Consider the following 24,531-nt stretch of genomic DNA (forward strand, 5'->3'; position numbering starts at 1 on the left):
CCTACCTCCTTCATCTCTTGCCACTTCGCTTCCATAACGTACAGGTGCTTGACACAGGGTGCATCTACACTATAAAAATAATGCCGTTTGACTCCACTTTAACTATCATGGCTTCATCCAACAGAATCCTGGGATTTGTAGTTTGATGAGGCACCAGTACTCTTTGGCAGAGAAGGATAAAGACATTGTAAAATGGCATATCCCAGTATTCCATAGGATGTGCTACTGCGCTCAAATTGGTGTCAAACTGAATTGTTTCAACAGGGTAGATGTGCCCACAATCCCAGGTGGAAATAGGCAACCCAAAACCCTTTAAATTCCATGGCATGTGGGTGCCTTGTGTGCCACATTGTTTGGATGTGGTGCACGAGCCACGTCATCGACACACGCCCCATGTAAATGGCGGTGCACCAAGATGGCGCCTGTGGTGCATGGTAGGACTCAGGTGTGTGCAGATGTACTTTCTGCCCCAGGGCCTCTAAAGGCCTAGCTATGGGCTTGGAGCTTGTTGGAGGACTAGGACCTCTGGGAGCTTGGAGATGATCGGCCAAGATCTCTATTGGGTTCCTCAAGCCCCCGGCTCCCACGCTACCCATTCTTGACCTCGTCCTTCTCCTGACCAAGGCAGTGGTTTTCTCTGCTCTGATACCTTTTGTTGCCTTCTCCCTTACACCATCCACCTCACCGTCCCCTCTTCCGCTTCCTCCCTTGGTGTCCGCCTTGCCCTGCTCTTCTACCTTCTCCCCTGACCGCTCCCTCTTAGATCCTGCCTCCTCTCCTGGCTCTCCCACAGCCCTCCACGCTAAGCCATGCCCTTTGAAGGAAGCTGGGGATGTTTAGCCTGGATAAGAGAAGCTTAAGAGGTGATAGGATAGCCCTGTTCAAATATTTGAAGGGATGTCATATTGAGGAGGGAGCAAGCTTGTTTTCTGCTGCTCCAGAGCCTAGAACACAGAACAATAGTTGCAAGCTACAGGAAACGAGATTCCATCCCAACATTAGGAGGAATTTCCTGACAGTAAGAGCTGTTCAACAATGGAAGACAATCCCTCGGAGTGTAGTGGAGTCTCCTTCCTTAGAGGCTTGATGGCCATCTGTCGGGAATGCTCTGATTGTGAGTTCCTGCTGGCCGAATAGGGTTGGACTGGATGGCCCTTGTGGTCATCCAACTCTACGATTCTATGATTCTAAGCCTCCTTGGAGTTGTAGTCCTCCTGTCTCGGAGCAACCTGTTGCTCTCATCCCAGGTATCTCTCCTTGTCACACCCACATTCATAGAATGTTAAGTGAAAAGGAGGGTCTCTCTTTAGCCAGTGGGTGAGAGGGCTAAACTAGAAATTACCCAGGTCTATTGACACATGGAATTGATTAGAAAGGCATCCTTGAGTCACAGCAGATAAACAGGGAACTATGAGATAAAGGTATATTTGCTAGGGATATCAGGTTAGGAGCAACTCATTCCTTCAGATTTCAGGACCAACCCCCCCCCCCCCCCCACAAGACTAGAGACAGCCCTTTGTAATGTCACTGGGCTGCATCCCTGTGATATTACACGGGTGGGCCCTCTGCTAACAATTGCCAAATGTGTGCATGTGTGGCTGCACTCCTACTCTGTGCAAGTGGAGAGTAAGGGCACAGTGTCCACATGCTGGATACCCTGACTCCACCCCCATTGCATCATGATACCATGCGCCCCTCCAGATGGCATGCGGCATCATTGCACAACTCCGGTGCTGCATCTACACGACGCAGTGCTGGAGGGGCGTCACAAAGCCACGCGGCTGCGGCTATGGCGCCCCTTGGAGAGCACAAAAAGGAATAGAAAAACCACATTAAACATAAAATCTTGGGCATGTGGTCCTTAAACAGCTGAATTTGAAAAATGTCTCCTTGCCCAGAGATGTTGTGCATCCCTGGCATTGGACAACACTGGGACTTTTCAGTCTAAGGCAGCTGCTTTCCTAGATTTTAACTTTTAATTTTATCTATCTATCATCTATCTATCTATCTATCTATCTATCTATCTATCTATCTATCTATCTATCTATCTATCTATCCATCCATCCATCCATCCATCCATCTGTTTTCTGAGAGCAAAGGTCCATTGTGCAACCAGCAGGTGAAGTTCGAAAGAAAAACATACATAAAACGAAAGCACCAAAGACGCCTTCAAAACCTGTGGAAGAGTGCCCTCAACTGCCCAATGATAGGTAGGGCAAAAATCCCAGATGAGAAAACTCATCCTCCAAAAAAAAAGTCTAGTTGTCATACACAAAGACACAGGGTACATCTGCATTGTAGAAATCATACAGTTTGACACCACTTTAAGTGCTGTTGCTCCATCCTATGGAATCCTGAGATTTGTAGTTTTACAAGGTCTTTAGCCTCCTCTGACAAAAGAGTGCTGGTGCCTCACCAAACTACAAATGCCAAGATTCTGCAGCATGGAGACATCCATGGCTGTTAAAGTGGTGCCAAACTCCATTATTTCCACAATGCAGATATACCCACAGTTGTGGTCTCCCAGCAGTGACAGAGTGGCACTTTGTAAATACATAGACATGTTCCAAAATTGAGAACCAGCTGTGCCAGGCTGAGTCACTGCAAAATGGAGATTTGTGGGTTACCTTGGGATGCTAAAAAGTGCGATGGTCTAGTGGATCCAAACCTTGCAGGACCTAGATTTTAGATTAGCAAGGACAAGGAGATCATCTGCAACTCTCACCTGTAGTGACTGCAGGTGTCCATATCCACGGGGTGAGGCACCCACTTTAGTTTTAAAGGAATTTTCAAAGGTGCTGAACCTATTTGGGGAACAGAGTCCATCGCCTTGGCTAGCATTCCTTTAAAAGTCAGCCACGGAGGTAATTATAGATATGCAGATAAGCAGCAATGCAGCTATCCATATGCCGCATCCCATCGCTTGTTCCTGAGTAAGAGAGGGGATCCCTTGAATTCTACCTAGCTGCCATTACCCACTAATTTACTCAATGCGACTCAGGTCCAAAACACTTGCAGAAATAATCCCGTTTCAGACTGCTTTCATTGTCCTGGCTCAGTGCTAGGAAATTCTGGGAATGGTTGTTTTGTGAGACATTGAGCCTTCTGTGTCAGAGAGCCACAATAAACTACAATTCCCAGGATCCCCTAGCACTGAGCTGGGACAGTTAAGGTGGTCTCAAACTGGATTATTTTTGCAGTGTGGAGCTCAGTAGCTAAGTGGGAAGTTACCAAGTTGTTTATCATACTTCTTTACCCGCTTCTGACTCAGCAGGGACTCTGCCTCCCATTCTTGTGGGAGATGAGAATCCTATATACACAAACACATGTGCGCACACCAAAGAATGGCATGTGAAGAGAGCGTGGAAAGGAGGAGATCTTTGACAGAAAGCTTTTCTTCTAAGCAAGCAATCTTACATTAGCAAAAGCACATTGTGTACATAAAGGCAACTTCCAGCAGGCGTCACTTGGGAGTACTGCATATGCTCACGTGTAAGTCTAGAAATTTCAGTCAAAACATCAACCTAAAGAACCTGGAATGACTTATCCACGGGTCAATGTAAGTACTTTAACTTAACCTTTATCAAATTAGGAACCACTCCCTTCTCTGAGTAGAGTCATGAAAGGCAAGAGCTTAGTCAACCTTAGTCTAAAACAGTGATTTCCAAACTTTTATCCTCCAAGTTTTTGGACTTCAACTCTCAGAAGCCCCAGTCAGCTTAGTGGACAGTCAGGAATTCTGGAAGTTGAAGTCCAAAACATCTGGAGGACCAAAGTTTGGGAGTCCCTGGTCTAAAAGAAGCACTGACCATCTCTATTCTCTCTGCCATGGGGCTGCTTCTAGCCTTTTTGAATGCCTGGGTAGGGAAATTATGGTATGCTTTGGCATCATTTCCCTTTCCTTCATCCTTTATGTCAGTGGTTCCCAAACCTTGGTCCTCAAGATGTTTTAGACTTCAGCTTCCAGAATTCCTGACTGTTGGCCAAGCTGACTGAGGCTTCTGGGAGCCGAAATACATAACACTAAAGTTTGGAAATCACTGCTTTACATACTTTGTTACATCCACCTAAGTTTTACCCTTGATTTATACACAGGTTATATCAGAATCCATAATTTTGGCCCCCAAACCTCCCCTCAACTTATACACAAGGTGGACTTATAGTCGAGTATATATACAGAAACAGCCAAAGTCACATTCCAGAAGAACCAAGTGTCCAGGGCAAAGGCACTTGCCCTGCAAGAAAAATTATGACCCCTCCATGAAATTTCCCCCACCTTTCTAGCATTGCAGACAGAGAAACACTGAAAATGGTTCACATCTTGAATTTTTACATATACTGTGTTCGGATCCTTTAGTCACTTTGCCTACTGCTTTGCTCTGGATGCCTAAATTGAATTGAATATAAATGGTCAACTGTAGTTTCAAGTTACTGGGATGCTAGAAATGTTGAGACCGAAGGAAAATTTCATGGGGGGATTTTTACTGGGAGGGCAATCCCCTCATCCTCTCACAATAGCTTACACTCCTGGTCCTGGTTGGCATCCTCCCACTTCTTTTAAAACACGAGAAGAGCATTCATACCCCACTGAAAACTAAACTGGCCCAGGTAGACCATTGATCCTTTGAATCTTACATCCATGTGCAATGCAAGACCATTACTTTGGCACATGGACCCCATCCAGTGAAAAGGTCTCAGGAACCAGATCTGTTTCTTTAGTGTTGCATTACACGCCCGGTTTTGGTATTCTTTACTTCCAACCTAGAAAAGGTACTTGTCAACTTCTAAGAAGGAGGATCAACATGGCAAACTTAAATTTGTAAAGAGCCCTCCAGAGGCAGACAAACAAAACAGCTGAAGGAGTGGCTTTGTTTCTGCAGTTATGTAAAAGAAGATTGAATTTCCTCTCGGATCAGCTGAAGTTATGCAACGGCGCAGTATAGAAGAACTCTCCCTCCTTTGTAATTTTCACCTTTGCACTTGAGTATATTTACTTGCTCCTTTATTTATTCAATTCTTGGACTCTTGCAAGCAGAAGCCAGGTGGGATGAAAGTTAATCGATGGTCCATAACAAAAAACAGCCAGCCTTCGCTGGATAATATTTTCAGGACATGAATAGACTTTAGCTCCATTAATAAAGAGAGACTGTAGTGAAATGGACAGAAAAATTGGCATTCGGGAGGCTTTCTTGGGAAGGTTGCTGGAATTGTTGTTTTTTACCAGTACTTATTGGGATTCCCAATACTCTTATTTGGTTTTCTGCAAACTCTTCCTTGAATGTGATCTTCAATTTTTGCTATATCATCTTTAAAAACAACAAAATGCTCTACCACTGAGAAGTGGTACCTATCTATCTATGTGCATCTGCATGCTTTCAAACAGCCAGGTTGGCAGAAGCTGGGAGTAGTGACAGGAGCTCACCCCCATCATGTGACACTCGGGCCTTGAACTGCCAACCTTCTGATCTTTGGATCATCAGAACTGGCATCTTAACCACTAAGCCACCACATCCCTTTGAGACTAACTGAAATAAAGAAGTTGGTAGCATGAGATTTCCTAGACTCAAGTCTACTTCCTCAGATGCATGTTCCAAGTCTACGAAAGTTCATGCTTCTTTCTTTCAGTTAGTCTCAAAGAGGATACAACATCCCTTTGCATGCAGATACCACATGTGGATGACATCTTCCCCAGCTCTGATACCATGGTCTTTGATTCTTGTGATTTGTGGCTTCTCTGGACCCTTCTTCTGGGACTCCCTCCACCTGCTTTGTTTTACTTGGATGGACGTTATCAAATCCTGACCTCTGGGCTGTTTTGAGTCATGATAGCTGCATTCCCCAGGTTCTCCCGTGTCACATGCATGGTAAAGTTTTCTTTCCCTCCAGAGTGTTATGTGCCATCAAGTTGACCTTAACTTAAGGCACCTTTAAAATGAGAGACCTTCAAAAGATTCTGTTGCTAACAGCCCTCCTTAGGTCTTGCAAACTCAGGGCTGTGACTATCCTGACTGAGTCTAAATATGTGAAATGTGGTCTTCGTTTTCCCTGACTGCCATCTACTTTACTGAGCAGTATCATGCTTTTTAACTGAGCCATGTTTTCTCGTGACATAGCCAAAATACAACAGTTTAGTTATTTTGGCTTCAAGTGAGACTTCAGGAGTGTATTTACATAGCTGTTTCCTTCTTTCCTGTCCAACTTCTGCATCCAGTTCTGCATCCAACCTCTGGCTAGATTAAATGTTCCTTCTTCTGTCTCCTAAGTAGGTGAGAAGGAATAATCTCCTCATTTCACCCTGATCTTGATACAGTCCACATTGTAATTTCCAAACAGGAATATACACTGTGTGTGTGTTGCTGTGAACAACTGTGTTTGGTATTTAATGCACCATGCTTAACGGCATTATCCTAAGTCTCAGGTTTTGCCTCATAAACTTGGGGAGCTGGGATGATCCTGATCCTGTTCTGGCAAGCCTTGTCAGGGCAGTGGATTTCTGGATGGAGCACAAGGACCTAATGAACAGCCCCTTGCATCCCTTCTGAACCAAGACATATGTGCACAGAACCTCAAGTAACATATACATATTTCACTAACAGGATTTTGGTCTATATTTCTGGTTGCTGTGCAAAACAATGTGGCTGGTGGAATCTCATGGTCAGTTGCCCAATAGAGTCCAAGTGTTTGTAGTGTGCTTGATGCTGCCAAAATCCGCCTGAGAAATTAGCCAAGGACTCCACTCCTAGTAGAAGCAAGCAAATGAGTGAACAAGCAAACAAGCAAAGGAGGCATGAAGAACAAAAGCCCATGAAAAGACAGGATTAGGGCTAGCGAATCCACCCTGAGAATAGCAAGTAACTCGAAACGTCTTGTGGAGCTGATCCAAACCAGCTCCCCATTGTGCCATTGAAAAGAGTGTGACTTAAGCAGATTATGTAAAAACACATTCCACAGCATGGACCAAATGTTCTCCCCAAATAGTCTTCCTTAAGCCACTTGAAACCAGGGACTGGTGGTGGGGATGTGCAAGCAAATAGGGAAGACTGGGGGATGGCCAAGGACTTTATGGGGTGGTTTCTGGAAAACCGCTATGGCTGAGACCTGGGAACAGAAGTTGCTTTTGGTTGCCTCCATAAGATCAACATCTCTGGAAAGAGCTGGATCACACAGTAGAAGGAACACACTATTTTCACCCACTTCAATCCCACTGTCCAGAATCTCCTGGCTTATGTCCAAAACAGAAGTCCAAACACATATATTAATATGTTATTTTTAAAAGTTTATAAATCCAAGGCAACCTCAGTCACATCTTTATATAAATGATGCAGAGATAGATATATTATAGATAGACAGATAGAGCAAGCCCATTCATTGTTGTTGCACTGCACAGGCCCTGCTGGCTGGAGCTTCAGGGAGATGGCGCCAAACAAAATTTGGACCCCTGCATGATCTCTACCTATGATATAGTTGGAAATACATATCTAAAATCCAAGTGGCATTAAAGTCTCCGGGTGAAAGAGGGCATAGGAAATACGGCAATGGATTAGAAATAGGATAACAAAAAAAAAGTTGACAACTCTCCCTGCTTCCTATCTGGGCATCCAAATGCATCCTAGCCCAACAAGCCTAATCTCACTTGAAATGGCAGAAGCCATATCAAGAAGGGAAAAAATCTTTGCTAGACCCAGTAGAGAAAATGAAAGGACAGCTTACATCAGTGGTTCCCAACCTGTGGGTCGGGACCCCTTTGGGGGTCGAATGACCCTTTCATGGGGGTCACCTAAGACCATTCGAAAACACATGTTTAATTGGTTATGAAGTAGCAACAAAAATAATTGCATTGGTTTGGGTCACCACAACATGAGGAACTATATTAAAGGGTTGCGGCAAAAGGAAGGTTGAGAACCACTGGCTTACATGCTATGCAGCCTGGGAATCAAGTCTATGCAAGAGCCACATGACCAGAGAGAAAAGAGCCTTCTGGGTTTGGTCTTTCTCTCTCTCTCTCTCTTGACTCAGCGTGGGATGATGGAGAGTTGGTAGAAGGGTGGGATGTTGGCAAAGCCACTCTCCTGCGGAGTTGTGTCAATGTTCTCCGAGGGTATGAGGGGTTTCAGCCGGAAGCTCTGCAGGATGGTAGTGAAGAAGAGGAAAAGCTCCATCCGGGCCAAGGTTTCACCCAGACAGATCCGCTTCCCTGCAAAGAAAACAAGAGAATCAACAGTGGGAAAGAGAGGGCACTAAGAGTTTTCTATCTGGACATCTCCTCGGAAGCAAATAAATGGGATATTGTACAATTGCTCTGGCCTCGTTCATGTAATTTTAGGGGGATGCAGATATGTCTCCCATTTTTAATCCTCCTCTGCACCACTTCTTGTTCATCAGGATAGGTATACAATATGGTTGGAATCCTGTTGGTGACTTACAATTGCATAACCTGAGGATACACACCTAAATATCCTTTTTTTGCACTTTTCAGAAGGAGGTACTCACTATTTTGTGAAGTGGAAGGCTTTCACAGCCGGCACCTATATTTTTTTATGGTTTTTTCGGGCTATGTGGCCACGTTCTGGAAGAGTTTATTCCTGACATTTCGCCTGTGTGTTGCCTGGGAACTCTCCTTCTTCCCCTGGTCAGTAAATGTCCATGACAGCAGACTCCAAAGCTGTCTTCCAGGTGCATCAGGGCTTTGGAACTGCATGGCTGGAGTGTTGCATTCCACCCACAAAAGGTAGGATCTTGGCTACTGTCCTATGACTGCTAGAACTAGGACCTCTCCATCTGAAAATAGGTTTGGATACAGTGCCAGGGCTGTCAACTTCAGGGAAAGGCTAGAGCAGCTGAGCAGTCTGCTTTGTACTTGAAAATGTTGGGAGTGGTTCACATATTCAAGAAAACAGTTATGCAGGGTCATGAATGAAACCTCTCCAAAAAATGGATTAGGGAGACATTCCCCCCTCTTTCATAATACTGGAACCTGGATTCATCTAATGAAACAGAGATTTGGGGATTTCCTCCCTGCCAGTTTGTTTGTGTGTTATTAATTTTGGATGCTTCTACAAGGTAGAAAGAACACAGTTTGATCCCACTTTAACTCCCATTCCTCCATTCTACAGAATCCTGGAATGTGTAGTTTTGTGAGGCACCAGCACTCTTTGGCAGAGAAGGCCAAAGACCTTGTAAAACTACAAATCCCAGGATTCCATAGGATGCAGCCATGGCAGTTAAAGTGGTGTCAGACTGCATTATTTCTACAGTGTAGAAGCACCCATTGTTGTCAGTTACTACCGTGATGACCGTCAGCTAAGACCTAAGAGAGGTCTCAAAACTGAGCAGATCAACTGATAGAGGAGGTCTATGAATGGTATCAATGACTAGTGATGGTAACAATATGGTAGCCACAGTAATGGTAGCAATACATCCAGGAGCAGTGGGAGGTGGCTGCCGAATATACAGGCTTTTCAGGATTATTAGCTGTGTGATCATGTGCAGGGATGGTGGTTTTCTTTTGTGGTGCATTCTCAGTTCAAGAGCTATGAATAGGAAGCAGCTCTCAATGTGAAGGAAGGTCATGGGTAGTCCCCCATGGACTCTGATGTGCTTTCTCAACTTGCATTACCTGTTCCTCACAACCATATGTCAGGGGGGGGGGAACCTCCTGAGATTCTGCTAGGGATTAAACAAGGGGAGAGATCAGTCAGTGAGTCATAACAGTGGCTGACTGTTCAGGACCTGAAGTAGCAATAGCAATAGAACTCAGCACTCTCTAAGTGGTTTACAATCTGTAAGCCATTTGCCCCCAGCAAGCTGGGTACTCATTTTACCGACCTACGAAAGGATGGAAGGCTGAGCCAACCTTGGAGCCCCTGGGATCGAACTCACAACCTTGTGGCTGCAGTACTGGCATTTAACCACTGTGTCCCCAGGGCTCTTCAGTAGGATACCCTCCACCCTTTGCTTAGGAAAGCTGTACCTGAGGAGAATGGCACAAAGGCATCGTTCTTCTTGAAGTGTCCATTCTCATCTAGGAAGTTCTCTGGGTTGAAAACATTGGGGTTTTTAAACTTTGTGGGGTCATGCAGAACAGTGCTAAGCAGCGGGTAGACCTCTGTTCCCTGGGACAGAAAAGAAAGGAAAAGTGTTGAAGTCAGAAGTGCAAAGGTTCAGCAAAAGCACTGGCAGTATGCAGAGCAGAATGTCTCAGCGTGTTGTCCAACAACTGTTGGTGATCCGTGGTCTCCATTTAGGTAGCCCATGAAAAGATATCAGAATGCTTGACATTATCACTACTTGTTGCAGGATGTTATTGGTTTCTTCTGAATTCAGAGGTGATGCTGAGCAGGGCTGGAGGACCAAACAGGCTAAGTGGCCTGTGGACTTTAATTTTTACGATTCACCATTAGTGTAATCTATTGATTTCCTTCTTAGCAGTAAGCTGGTCTAGAGTTTATGGGTTGGTTATCTAGCCCTGGTTTTGATTATGGTGCCACAACAAGTAAAAATAATGTACTAGGACATTATCTGCTATTGTCCACATTGAGGTTAATGACACTATATCATATATATTGTGGTATCACCCTTGAGGCGAACTCTGCCCAAGAAATGGTTAACGTTTGGTTGGTAACACCTACAATCTGTTAAATATGGGCCCAAACAGGCCAAAATAAAGCTGCTTTGGGTCACTTTGGAGGTATGCTGTTTAAAAGACACATGCATCTTAAGAGGCTGGAAGCTGCGCCAAAGCTGTGCTCTAGTTTTTTAACTAGTTATTGTGGTTTTAAATTAGATATGTTGTTTAATTACTTTTTAAGGGGGGAGGGAAATAAACTGTTTTTATGCTGTATGTTATTTTAATGCTGTAAACCGCCCGGATTGGTTCGCCACAGGGCGGTATATAAATAAAAATTTATTATTATATTATTATAGTTCTTAGGACTGGAGTGTGGCTTTGGCATGGCTTACAGCCTCTTAGGACGTATGCATCATTTAAACAGCATACCTCCAAAGTGATCCGAAGCAGCTTTATTTTGGCCTGTCTGTTCGGGTCCTATGTTCCTCCCCCAAAAGTCATTTTCTGAAGAAAGCTGAAGTTTGTCAATTGATGGAGGTCATAAATGTGCATTGAAGAAGGCAACATACTCCTGGGCCGACCGGTTTTTCCTGCTCCACCCCTTCGGAAGTACCTTAGGGAGAACGTAGCCTCTGAATTCAGTGTCACGGGTAACCATGTGGCCCAGATTCATGGGGATAAGGTCGCTGATTCTCTGCACTTCGTGGATGACGGCGTCCATATACGGCATCTGGCTCCGGTCTTCAATGTTTGGGGCACGGTTCCGTCCAATCACTCTGTCAATTTCCTCATGCATTTTGGCTGCCAAAGGTATTCATAGAATTGTTTCATCAGATTTGTAAGTTCCAAAGGGAACTACATTTCAGATGCCAGTGTATCTAAGGCTGCTGCCACACTGCAGAAGGAATGCAATTGGACACTGCTGTAACTATCATGACTCCATCCTATGGAACCTGGGGTTTGTAGTTTAATGTGAAGCCTGAGCTCTCAGACAGAGAAGGCAAAATATCTCACAAAACTACAAATCCCAGAATTTGATAGCACTGAGCCATAGCAGTTACAGCTGTGTCAAACTGCATTAATTCTCCAGTGCAGAAACAGCTGAAATTAAACCTCTCTGATTGGACGGGAGTGCGCCTCTGAATACCACCAAATGCAGGAAGACAAAGCACATGTTAGGGCCATTGTGTGCATATTCAGACTCTGGTTTCCCAAAGGTCTGCTACAACGGGAGAAGGACACTGGACTGATTTCCAGTGATCTCCAGGAGATTAATGGTGAGATATAGATGATAATAATAATAATAATACCTTGCACTTCAGGATATTTCATGAGAAACAGAAAGCCAAATCTCAGGGTGGAGCTGACTGTCTCTGTCCCAGCAAAGAACAGGTTAAGGGTGGTGAGCTCCAAGTTTTTGATGTTAAATTCACTCGAGGGATTGTCTTTTTCCTAGAAGTAGAAAAGAACAAAACATGTTGAGAACATTTCAGGAAGGACTGTTGGCAGTCAGCACGGGAAAGCGTATTGCGTTCTCTGGGTGAAATTATACTAGATAGGTTATATGCTCAGCTGTTGCAATAACCTAGTTGATCATCAATTTGCAGTTGGACTGCAAACTAGGGAGAATATTCTTTTTTCTCTGGGACAATGTGATTTGTTGAAGTGGTAACGGTCTGTGTTTTGCAAAACATTGGAGCTGAATGAATTTTCCTATATACAGACGAGTCTCAATTTTACATCACATTTCAAATTTATTACAGTAGCCAAGCAGGGAAGATAAAAGTGGAAGGATAGCAGGGGAGGTTGGAGTGGAGAAGGTGAATGGTAGGATCATTGGCAAGGACTGGGAAGAAGTCTGCTGTGGATAGGAAGGAGGAGGAGGACAGGATCTACAGTGAGAATTTAAAAAAACAGATAGTTGAGCATAAGGAACTAATATGGGGATGAAACACTAACAGCGAAGGAGAAGGCAGATGTGAGATGGAGGTAGGCACAAGTGCCAAGAAAGTAATAAGAGATTATCAGTAGCAAGGAATGGAAAGAGGGATGATGGAGAGGGCGAGAAGAAGGTGGACATGAGTAATGGGAAGAGCAGAGAGAGAAACCTGACACTTATATAATCTGGGTTATTTTTTGTGGCTTTTTAATACATTGGTTACTATACAGATGTACCGTCTCCCTTCCAGATGTCCCCTCGGAAATCAAGTTCTTTTGGTCCCCCCCCCCCCCCCGGAAGGGGTTATGATACCTTTTCCATCTGGATGAGAAAACAGTCTATAAAGTCCCGTGGGACATTGGAGTCAAGAGTCTCTTGGTTCTTCTTCACTCTCTTGGCAATGAAGAGCCTCATGTCTTCTAGGATGTCATCAATCTTGGTGTGAGGTCCTGGGAAGTACTTCAGGTAGCTGTCATAGATGTCATAGAACTGCATGGAGAGAGAAGACCTGCCAAATGGGTGACTTGCAGTATCCCTCCTTGGCAAGGAACTAGTTACTACCGATGCATTAAACAGTCACCCAAACACATAGGAAGAACATATAGGTCTAGTATGGTAGTGTCAAGTCTAGATCAAAATTTCTAGGGTGGAAACCTTTGGTAGGTGGCAGCTGATCCACCTCCTTTTCCCAGCCAGCAGAAGGAGGAGAATTTGGGGTACCTGGGCCCAGGCGGTGCTCATTTCCCGGAAGCTGTTGTTCATCATCTCCATGAGGGCCTGGAAATCCTTGTCTGCATAGTCAAAACGGTCCCCAAAAACGATGGAACAAATAACATTGGAGACAGCGCGGCTGAGGAAGTAGGTGGGATCAAACGGCTTCTCTAAAGTACAAGGATGGGGGGGGGGAAGACGAGGAGTCATTTCACTGAAGGTACATTGCTAGAAAAATCTAATTCAAGCTGGTGGCTCCTCGGAGTCTGCAAATTGATGCTTTTAAGGCTCATCTTGGTTTTAGAGCTTGGGGTTGTGCTGTCCAGAAGATCCCCATTCAACCTGATGCCTCTAGATGTCTGGGTATTGTGCGGCATGCATTCCAGCACATCTGTAGAGCTAGCATCAAGATGGGAAAAGCTGGCCTAGAAGACGTCTCACAAGACATGAAGAAATACAGAATAAGGTCACAAAGTCTCCACCCTTGAGCTGCCTTGGCTTTAAAGAGCTTGGGGTTCTTCTTTCACTGGACAGGGGCAGATCAAGCCCACCTTAGCCCCCCTCCTAGATCCTTCACCTACTCACCCTTAGTCTTCCTAAATTCTTCCAGCAGGAACTGGGCTTCCTCTTTGATTCGCTCTTCTATGGTTCTTTTTCCCATTCCAAAATTCCTCAGGATGGTGAGGGAGAACCGACGCAGTTGCTTCCAGCGGTCCCCATTGGAAAATGCTTCCCCTGAAAGGAACAGGAAAGAAATGGAATGGCAACCAGGAAAGATATGGACCACTATTTCAAGACCAAGCTTGGTTTATATTGTCGTCATCGTCATCATCATCATCATCATCATCATCATCATCATCATCATCACCACCACCGTCACCATCATTCTTCCATTTCCCCCCTCGTCTAGGACATAAGGCGACTTATAAAAGAAGGCCTTCTCCCATGTTCCCACCCGATGTCCCTGTGAAGGTGATGAGACAGAGAGAACAATCTCCCTGCAACATCTCAAGACATGGACAGACTCTTTCAGTGCCTCACCATATCCGTGGAAAGTCCTTTCCAAGGTAGGATTAGTTTTCCTTCCACTGAATTCTTCAGCCTTGTCTATCAGGGCCTCCTTGACAGCATCATGTCCACACAAGATCACGGCCGGTCGCATTCCAAAATAGACGGTGAACACAGGGCCATATTTTTCACTCAGCTGCATAGGAAAAGAAGCAAAATCTTTTGCCTTCCTTTTGCTTTATGCTTTCTTGAATATTATGGTGTCTGCTGGAAGAAGTGGAAGATGACCATTCTTTCTTCCTGAGTCCCAGAACAAAAACCAGGATATTACTACACGAGCCCCATTCTCGTCACAATCCCATTAGTCAAGGAAAATGGAAACATACTGGTTCGCAATAAAAATAAAAGAAATACAGTATACCTGCTTGGGAATAGCAAGGGGTAGGGGACGAGGGAGAGGAGACACTGACACCATGTGACTGCTAATACTTGAAGTGCCACGGCATGACATTTTGTACCTGAGTATTAATAGTACTGCAGCACAATTGGGAGATTATTGACAAGTTCCCCCTGTCACTGAAAAGGGATGCCCTAACCATTCTTCGGAGACACAGCAGCTATGGATTGGAAGTGACTTCATGTGATAAGTATCACCAAAGGTGCTTTTCCAACTTTAAATGCAGTTTAAAAGCTGTGTATGATAATCTCCTCAGTGAGCCTCCTCTGAAAAGACCCAGAATCTTGATTTGTGTTTAATTTCCAAACCAGCAAATTCTTTACAAAGTTAATCTGAAGAACACTCAGCAAAACCTAAGATGAAAGCAACAGAATCTGAATGATATAGATTTGCATAGAAGTAAGCAAGCTTTTGAGGGTTAGCATGGTATAGGAGTTTGAATGCTGGACAAGGACTCTTCTGTTAGCCAAAGAAACCCATTGGATGAACTTGGCCAAGTCGCACTCTCTGAGCATTCAAGGAAGGCAATGGCAAACCTCTCAAGGAACCGTGCCAAGAAAAAGGCTAAGACAGGTTTGCCCTAACTTGGAGTTGACTTGAAGGCACATACAATACACATAAAAAGGTCCCAAGATTCAAAGAATGCCTTCCAGAAGAGTTCAAAGAAGTGAGAACCTTTATACACAATTTCAAACCCAAACTGATCTAGCTAAGGAGTATCATTGCTTCTGCCGCTTATCCTTTAGTGTAGATATCAACAGGCAGACAGAAGGATAGGATAGATAGATGAAGATGTTTTGGATGGATGGAGCCCTAGGGAAATATCTAGATGATCACGGCAAGATATAGATCCAAGATTACTTGGGAAGGATTGCATGGGGAAAGGAAGATTCCACTGAGATCTGCTCAAGAGAAGGAATGGAGGTGAGAGAAGAATAAGGAGGTAGATTCAGCAAATCTTGATAATCTCCTAGGGTTGGCCATTATATCCACAATGCCCATGCTGTTTTTCAGGGTAGACTCACTCACCTTCACAAGAGATTTTAAGGTTTCCGATGACTTGATCTGCAGGAAATTTCCAATCAGAGGAAGAGGAATGGGACCAGGAGGAAGCCTTCCCTTCTGTGAGAGTTTCCTCTTTGCAGTTATGATGGCAAGGCAAAAGACATAGATGACAAGGAAGAAAGTGACGGCACCAGCTAACTCCATGATGAAGGTTGCCACCTGTTCTGCTCCGTAAGCAGAGTTCGGACCCTGTCTTATCTTGCTGGTGCTCCATGTATTTAATTTGGGCTGGATTCAGCCCCACCTGCTTTGTTGTATAACTGCAGGGGCCAAACGTGACTAGCATTTAATCCTTGAAATCGGAGTCAACTTGTCCAACTCCTGGTTAATCGGTATTGTGAATATCTGATGCAGAGGACATAGGAATTGGCACTGTTTTTGCAGATAAATGTTTCATAAGCTTTCTTGGAATCTCTGGGTTTTTCCTGGGTTGAAAACTGAAAGGATTGGGGAGGGGGGAGACCCAAAGAGCGGTAGGATTATATAGTTAAGAAAGGTATAAAGGGAAATTGCATTAAAATTGTTGCATAAGAGTTGGAAAATGTGATTGATTCCCTCCAAGGAAGGACACAGACATTTTACTATATGAACAAATATACAGTGGGGTCTTGGTATCTGCTGGGATTTGGTTCCAGGACCCCACATGGATGCTAAAATCCATGGATCCTCAAGTCCCATTAAATACAGTGGCATAGTGCAATGGCGCCTCTTATATAAAATGACAAAATGAAGGTTGCTCCATTGTGTAAATGGAGCCAACAGCATGGTCACTGTATAACCCTCCCAACGTTGGGAAATGTTATATATCAGTACACATGACACATTCAGTCATCTGACGTGGTGCCCCAATCTCCACTGTCAAAGTTCATTACAATGGTTGTGTATCTTGACAGTGACATAACACTGCCATCATAACATGATACATCACAGCCTCTGATGCAGGATTTTGGCTATGAGTTCTTAAAGGTAACAATTGTTTCTGTAACAGGTAACTTCCAAGCTTTGGTATGCTTCCCTACACACTTGTGTCATAGTACTATGTGTGTGTATAATATAGGGACAACAATTGTAATTTACAGTTTGTAAGTACTGTAGAAATGACATTTCTTCCTGTATTGCTCCAAGAGTAGGTTGCCTTTGGGAACGATCCTGGTGAATGGAGGGGAAGAATGAATGGTAGACCATACTCAGCTAGTAACTGCTGTTGTCATTCTGGAAGTCTAATCTCGGGCTGCTCTTGATAAATGCTGTGTGCTTCCCAAGGAGTCCCATTTTACCTGAAAGAACATTTGGAGGCACTCAAAATCTTTGTGTGACCTTCTGGTTGAATACATTGTGGATACCTATTGCTACATCATCGTATTGGTCATTGGGCCATGGGCCTCTGATGTTACTGGCCTGCAGGTCTGGCTGTGTTTGAGACATTAAGAGTCGTCCTTAAGACAAAGTTGTGTATTATCGTATGATAAACCTGAAGCCAAAATCAAATACTTGATGTGTTGTTATTATATTGTATTTTTCAAGGCAATTCCAAGGCTTACACACTCCTTAGATATAGATACCAAAACAGAGAAGATGGCATCACATCCTGTGATAAACTGGATGCCAAAATCCTATATTAAACCTGAAGCCAAAAATCAAACGCTTGATGCCGTGTTGTTATATTTTATCTTTCACAGCAGTCTCAAGGCTTACACACTCATTAGGTACAGATACAAAAACAAAGAAGATGGCATCACATTCCTTTGGCTGATATAAAAGCAGATATAATAGTCTGTAATAGTCAAAAGCAGATATAATACTCTGTAATGAACCATGAGCTTCCTCCCTCTCCATCTAGGATTGTCAAGAGCTCCCCATTTGAACAAGCCCTAATCTGTGGATGCCAACTTTTAAAGCAAAGAAACTGCAAGTTGAGCCAGAAAACAGAATGAAAGGTCTCCGCTGATGGAATTGAGGAATCCAGTGTTTGTAAGAGAGCAATGGCCATGGGCAATGTGTCCTTTGGGTCAGCGAGGGACGATGGAGAGCTGGTAGAAAGGTGGGATGGTGGCAAAGCCGATCTCCTGAGGCGTTGTGTCAATGTCTTCTGGGGGAATAAGGGGCTTCAGCTCAAAACTCTGCAAGATGGTGGTGAAGAAGAGGAATAGCTCCATCCGGGCCAAAGCTTCACCCGCACAGATCCGTTTCCCTGGAAGCAAAACAAGAGAATCATCACACAGGGAAGGATATACCGTATATTCTTGACTATAGGTCAACCTCATGTATAAGTCGAGGGCAAGTTCTGGGGCTAGTCTGAATTACTTTTCTGGTGGTTCTATACTGCCTGTCTGACTACAAAAAGTTTGGAGATTCAGGGCAGAAAGGGCTGCTTTCTGTTCAAACATTCACACACACTTTTGCAGAATAAGCCTCCATCCGCAGCAATTTCTCTGCAGAAAACTGCAACAGAAAATGCTGTTTGCAATACAAAAGTAAATGTGATAATCAGGCCTAATATTCTACCAGAACTGCAGTTTTCAAAGACTTTATCACACTAAGAAGAAGCATTCCTAAAAATGTTTGTTCATACCTTCAAAAATGAAATTAGGAAAGAATTACATCTGTACATCCAGCAAAATGCTGGTGATATGTTTCAATGGGAGCTGAGAAGGTCCAAGAATGCTAAAGCGAGGAACAGAGATTACTCTACATAGAAATAACACAAAAATACAAACTAAATGCCAGAGTGTAAAGAATTTTATATCAGAAAATCTCTTCATTCAATGATGTAAGATAGTGGCTACATCAGACTCAAAGTTTGCTATGAGAGATAAAGGACACCCACATTCATAAGATCAGAATCCAGGCATGTGGAACAAAACCAAATAGAGTTCAGTCCTCCTCTTCACTTGCAAAAGTGTATGGAAGAGCTATACCTGAGGAGAATGGGACAAAGGCTTCGTTCTTCTTGAAGCGTCCATTTTCATCCAGAAAGTTCTCTGGGCTGAAAGCAAAGGGCCTTTTAAACATTGTGGGGTCATGAAGGACACTGGTAAGCATAGGGTAGATTTCAGTCCCCTGGAAAAGAAAAGGAAGAGGGCTGAGATGAGAAATTCTAAGTTCCAAGAATGGCAACAGCAGTTTTTAGAGCTGACTGTGGTCTACCATCCATTGGAGGCCCATGAGTTCCCTTTAAACGTTCAATGCAAAGATGTTGGATCAGTTGAGGCTATCTGTACTTGACTCTGCACTTCATTGACTTCTGCTGATGTGACAAGTTAAAGCTATTTTCCCCAGGAGCAGATTAGCAAACTGACAAAACATAACATCCCATAAATATTGTTTATTGTTTCAATACACTACATTCCTGCAGTGTACCTTCCCCTGGACCTACTTTGTACTTTTGGGATGACATAGCTTGCGAATTCAGGGTCCCAGATAACTATGTGGTTCTGGAGGTAAAACTGAGCTCTGAAATGTTCATCTTCAGAACCTGTTTTTGAATCTCATGACTAAGAGCCATTCTGGGACAAAATCTATCCAACTCAAGGGTTTCTTACTCACTAATAATCATTAATACCAATAGCGACAACATCCACCAATAAACAATGTCCATAGCCAAATTCTGGGCTGTATGAAGACAGCTATGCTGCCTTGGCAAATGATGGCTGGCTTTACAAAAATGGAATATTCCATCCAAATTTTCTAACACTTCAATTACAACACATTTCTAGATTTTATCCGCTAGGCCCAGTGTTTGTACCTTGGGAATCGTGTAGCCTCTGAATTCAGTGTCACGAATAACCATGTGGGTCAGATCCATGGGAAGCAGATCACTGAATCTCTGTACTTCATGGATTGCAGCATCAGTATATGGCATCTGGGTCCGGTCTTCAATGTTTGGGGCACGGTTCCTTCCAATCACTCGATCAATTTCTTCATGCATTTTTGCTGTCAAATGAATTCACTGAATTTATTCTAAGGCCTGTTACAGACAGCCAAAATAAAGCTGCTTCGAGTCACAGTGGAGGTATGGTGTTTCAATGATGCATGCATCCTAAGAGTCCAGAAGTCGCACCAAAGCCACACTCCATCCCTAAGGACTGGAGCGTGGCTTTGGTGTAGCTTCTGGACTCTTAGGACACATGCATCATTGAAATACCATACCTCCACTGTGACTCGAAGCAGCTTTATTTTGGCTGTCTGTAACAGGCCTAAGATTTTTAATTTCTAAAGAGACCCGAGTTTCTAAATTCACTAAAACCAAATGGAAACTCCAGGGTTCAGAGACAGAAACCCTCTGAATACCAGTTTCAAGAGGTATCCTGAAAATGTATGTGAGGCCTTTCTCTGTATTTCCAGGGAGTGGCTTCTAGTTATAGGAGGATGCTGAACTTACTTTTTTCCATCCCTTCCCTACATACCTTGAACCTCAGGATATTTCATCAGAAATAAGAATCCATATCTCAAGGTAGAGCTGACTGTCTCTGTTCCAGCAAAGAACAGGTTAAGGGTAGTGGTCAATAAATTTGTGTCATTGAATTCACTGGATAGCTTGTCTTTTTCCTGAAAACAGGGAAAAAATTGTGAGAACACTCCAGAAAGGACCATTGACAACAAGAATGGGAAAGTGCTTTTTTTGCTGAGGGTGATCTGTGACTAGATGAGTTATATGCTTCCTTTGTCACTAGAATAATAGAATTATAGAGTTGGAAGTCATCATGAAGGCCATCTAATCTAATCCCCTCCTATACAAGAATATGCAACTAAAGCACACCTTTTCCATCTGGATGAGGAAGCAATCGATAAAGTCTCGTGGGAAGTCGGGGTCAAAGGTCTCTTTATTCTTCTGTATTTTCTTGGCAATGAAGCTTTTCATGTCTTCCAGGATGTCATAGATTTTGGTGTGCGGCCCTGGGAAATACTTCACGATGTTGACATACATGTCATAGAACTGCATGAGAAAACAAGACATGCTTAGCTGGTGGTGACCAGCCACATTCCTCCCTGGCATCAGCAGAGCTTTCCTAGCTTGGTCCAGGAGAATTTCTAACGCTGGTAGTCCCATTTTGTTTCAGGTGGGCTAAGTGGACACAGAGACACACAAACACAGTGACATCTCTTTGGGTGGTATCCTGTTAATGACTTATGTGCACAAATGTGCAGCTTACACTTGTCAATATCACATTTTAGATGGCAGGCGGAGAGCTATTTACTTGCCCTTGCACTTCAAACAGAAAGCCCTCCCATCGCTCAGTTCCTGGGAAAGGTCCCTCAGTTTTTCAATGGTAGGTGGTAGCTGATTCACTGTTTTCTTCCCCCAGTTAGCTGAAGGAGGAAGGTTTGGGGTACCTGTGCCCAGGCCGTGCTTGTTTCTCGGAAGCTGTTGTTCATCATCTCCATGAGGGACTGGAATTCTTTGTCCTCGTAGTCAAATCGGTCCCCAAAAACGATGGAGCAAATGACGTTGGAGACCGCCCGGCTGAGAAAGTAGGTGGGATCAAACGGCTTCTCTAAAGAGAGAAAGGATGGGGAATCAATTCACTGCAGGTACTGTTAGCAACCTGGTGTCCTCCAGATGTTTTGGGAGGGTGGGATTTTTAGTCCAGCACACCTGGAAGGTTGGTATCAACTGTCCTGAAAGTAAGGAGTATCAAATTCTAGAGGTAACAACTGTACAGAATATTAATACTGAACATATCATACAATAGTATGAATACTATACTACTATAATTACTGTTATAACTACTGCAGTATGAACTGAGTGAACATGGCCATGTGGCAATTGGACAAAGTCCAGGGAATTTAAAGTCCATTTGAATCTCAGCAGGGACCTCTCTTTTGCAATCCAGTATGTCTCCATTCCTCTTTGTAGGAAGAGGCCAATGGATTCCTCAAGAAGTCTCCATGTTTTTGCATCAGAAACATTTAGGTAGGTGTTGAGGTAAAACATGTCAATCTGGTCCAAACCTGAGAAGAAGAAAAATCCCTCTAGCGGTGAGAGAAACGTTCTGTAACAACTGATGTTGCAACATGCCCCACATTCACGCAGAAGGCTGTATGCGCCATTGCTCACCATTGCTCATTCTCTGGCACCTATAGGGTGTGTGTGCTAAATGGCTTAAAACATGGAGGTTGAGGGGGGAGCATAGGTATTGTAGTCTTGCTATTGTACCTGTCATTGTAGCTATGAATCTTTGCTACATCTCCAAGTGGAAGATCTCAGCCATAGTGTTTGGCACAAAATTCACAGAAAATGAAAAACTGGAGGAATGGAGAAACACCCTTTTCTTGCTGGGAATGAGAAAATGTATTAATATTCATTACATCTCAACTCACCCTTAGTCTTCCGAAACTCCTCCAGCAGGAACTGGGCCTCCTCCTGGATCCGCTCTTGAATGGACTTTTTCCCCATTCCAAAATCTCTCAAGACGGTGAGGGAGAATCGGCGCAGTTGCTTCCAACGCTCTCCGTTGGCAAAGACCACCCCTGTAGGAAACAAGAAAGAAATGGAAGGGCATAAAGGAAGGAGAGAAAAAGGTGGGAGCCATTCTTGCAAAGCCATTGGGGATGCCTCACCATATCCATCGAAGGTCCGTTCCAGAGTAGGGTTGGTTATTCTTCCACTGAATTCATCTGCCTTGTCTATCAGGGCCTCCTTCACAGCTTGGTGTCCACATAAGACAACAACTGGACGTGTTCCGAAATAGACAGTGAACACGGGGCCGTATTTTTCACTCAGCTGCATAGGAAAATAACCTGTTATGTGGGCACAATATTGTTATGGTATAGACAGACCTTCTGTAATGATGTTCTTGGAAACAGTTTTTCCTGCAGCTCAAGTGCAGAGGGACCAGGACTTAGAGCCCAACAGCAGAAAGGGACAAAGGGAAGGAGGACTCTCTACTTTATGACCAAATCGGACATTACAGAGTAGACTGAATCTTAATGAGGGATCCTTGTTTCATTTAAAGCATGGGATGCAGATTTGACCATTCAATGGTTTCTTGGGAGGGGCATTTAATTATTTTGGCTCAGTCTATTTTGTGCATAAAAGTCCAACTCCAGCCACTTTTCACCATTGAGAGAGAGAAAGAAACCCAAGTAAAGCCTTCAAGACCACAGCAAAATAGACCATAGCTGCCTTTGGGATCACATCCCACAAACAAAAAGGCAGAGTGTGGAGATTTTAATGAAGGAATCAAACCAGGAAGGGAAAGAAAAACTGGGAGGACAAAGGGGAAATATTACCTAAGCATCTGTGATATTTCTGCCTAGGACAAAGTTATTTCTTAATGGAGCAGAACTGATCTCGAAAAATATTCTTTAACTGGGGAGCTGGGTAAATCTAGTGTAAAAACAACCCAAACTATAACACCAAGAAAAGTTCTTGTCATTGCTGAAAGACTAACCCATTGAAGCTGGCAGACCCTTTCATGGATTGCCTCCCATTTCAGAAAATGTTGGTGATTTCAATGTTTGGGGGCAATTTCAAATATCATCAGACTTAGCTTTCAAAGGGCTTTTTTTGGTGGTCATCCACAGTTTTTGAGAACTGGCGTGTTGTGTGATCTAAATGTTGTGTGACCAGAAAGCAAGGATTGGTATTGCTTGGAAACTGAACCACATTCATGAATAATTTCCAAAGGGTTGGATACCAAAGCCCCAAACGGTCTTTAAAGTGGTGGGAGAGGGGGAATGCAAAATATAAAAGGAAGGAAAATCAAAGCTAATTTGAAATCTATCCAGATAAAGAACATTGTTGAATCCTTTAAGACGGACCCTCCGCTAGCAAACAGAAGGATGAGGAGGGGATGGATGAAGTTATTTTTTCGGGAAGGAGATTGGGGAGAATATCACCAAAAAAAACCCAAAGGAAGATAGAGATTCATGATTATTTGGGAGCAACTGCAATGGGAAGGAACGATTCCACTGATGTCTATTCAAGAGAATGCAAGAAGTGTAAGGAGATAGCCTGAGCCTTTGGTCAATCCTGATAGTTTCCTTAGATATGCCATCATCCCTGGCATGCAAATGCTGTGTTTTCAAGGGACAATCACTCACCTTCAGAAGAGATTTTACAGTTTCTGATGACTTGATCTGCAGGAAATTCCCAATCAGAGGAAGAGGAGTGGGACCCGGAGGAAGCCTTCCCTTCTGTGAGAGTTTCCTCTTTGCTGTTATGATGGCAAGGCAAGAGAGGTAGATGACAAGGAAGAAGGTGACTGCACCAGCTAACTCCATGATGAAGGTTGCCACCTGTTCTGCTCCGTAAGCAGAGTCTGGACCTTGTCTTATTTTGCTGGTGCTCCATGTATTTAATGAGAGCTGGATTCAGCCCCACCTTCTGTGTTGTATAACTTTATGGGGCAAACATGCATCAGAGTTTATTCCTTGAAATTGGAACAAACTTATCTGACCCCTGGTTAATCAACATTGGGAATAGTTGGTGCAAAGGACATAGAGGTTGACACTTTTCTCTTTTTGCAGATAACGGTATTATTAGCTTTTCTGGATGCTCAGGGTTGAAAACCGAAAGGATTGGGGAGAGGAGAGACCCAAAGAGCAGTAGAATTCTATATTTAAGGAAGGCACAAAGATAAATTGCATTAAAACTGTTCAATAAGAGTTGGAAAATGTGATTGATTCCCTCCAAGGAAGGTCACAGACATTTTATTACTACATTAATAAATATACAGTGGGGCTTTTGTGAGTTTTTCAGGCTCTGTGGCCATGTTCTAGAAGAGTTTGTTTCTGACGTTTCACCAGCATCTGTGGCTGGCATCTTCAGAGAATACTGGC

General features: G+C 43.7%; 2 protein-coding genes across 2 annotated transcripts; both read right to left on the reverse strand.

Moving 5' to 3' along the window:
- Nucleotides 1–7,263: 7,263 nt before the first annotated feature.
- LOC149304507 (cytochrome P450 2G1-like) lies at nucleotides 7,264–15,900 on the reverse strand. The gene is made up of 9 exons (XM_089478839.1): nucleotides 15,712–15,900; nucleotides 14,259–14,421; nucleotides 13,803–13,952; nucleotides 13,227–13,387; nucleotides 12,819–12,995; nucleotides 11,878–12,019; nucleotides 11,181–11,368; nucleotides 9,971–10,112; nucleotides 7,264–8,194 (listed from the first exon to the last, which is right to left on the reverse strand). Exons 1-9 carry the CDS (start codon nucleotides 15,889–15,891, stop codon nucleotides 8,013–8,015), a joined length of 1,485 nt encoding a protein of 494 aa, XP_089334965.1. The 5' UTR covers nucleotides 15,892–15,900; the 3' UTR covers nucleotides 7,264–8,012.
- Nucleotides 15,901–17,396: 1,496 nt separating this feature from the next.
- Nucleotides 17,397–23,987, reverse strand: LOC149304508 (cytochrome P450 2G1-like). The gene is made up of 9 exons (XM_089478220.1): nucleotides 23,794–23,987; nucleotides 22,309–22,471; nucleotides 22,069–22,218; nucleotides 21,082–21,242; nucleotides 20,507–20,683; nucleotides 20,154–20,295; nucleotides 19,493–19,680; nucleotides 18,666–18,807; nucleotides 17,397–17,938 (listed from the first exon to the last, which is right to left on the reverse strand). Exons 1-9 carry the CDS (start codon nucleotides 23,971–23,973, stop codon nucleotides 17,757–17,759), a joined length of 1,485 nt encoding a protein of 494 aa, XP_089334346.1. The 5' UTR covers nucleotides 23,974–23,987; the 3' UTR covers nucleotides 17,397–17,756.
- Nucleotides 23,988–24,531: the final 544 nt, after the last annotated feature.

Source organism: Sceloporus occidentalis, unplaced genomic scaffold (genome assembly GCF_023333645.1).
Source record: "Sceloporus occidentalis isolate IW3139 unplaced genomic scaffold, rSceOcc1.0.p SCAF_13, whole genome shotgun sequence".
NCBI lineage: Eukaryota > Metazoa > Chordata > Lepidosauria > Squamata > Phrynosomatidae > Sceloporus > Sceloporus occidentalis.

Excerpts from the sequence above, each read along its gene's own strand:
- LOC149304508 (XM_089478220.1), bottom strand. The coding sequence starts at position 23,973 with ATGGAGTTAGCTGGTGCAGTCACCTTCTTCCTTGTCATCTACCTCTCT. Across the intron at positions 21,243-22,068 it reads GGAGTTTCGGAAGACTAAGG|AGAAGCCGTTTGATCCCACC; the intron begins GTGAGTTGAGAT and ends TTCTCTCTTTAG. Across the intron at positions 20,296-20,506 it reads TCCTCATCCAGATGGAAAAG|GAAAAAGACAAGCTATCCAG; the intron begins GTGTGCTTTAGT and ends CCCTGTTTTCAG.
- LOC149304507 (XM_089478839.1), bottom strand. The coding sequence starts at position 15,891 with ATGGAGTTAGCTGGTGCCGTCACTTTCTTCCTTGTCATCTATGTCTTT. Across the intron at positions 12,020-12,818 it reads TTCTCATCCAGATGGAAAAG|GAAAAAGACAATCCCTCGAG; the intron begins GTATCATAACCC and ends TTCTACTTCTAG. Across the intron at positions 10,113-11,180 it reads GAGGCTACGTTCTCCCTAAG|GGAACAGAGGTCTACCCGCT; the intron begins GTACTTCCGAAG and ends TTTCTGTCCCAG.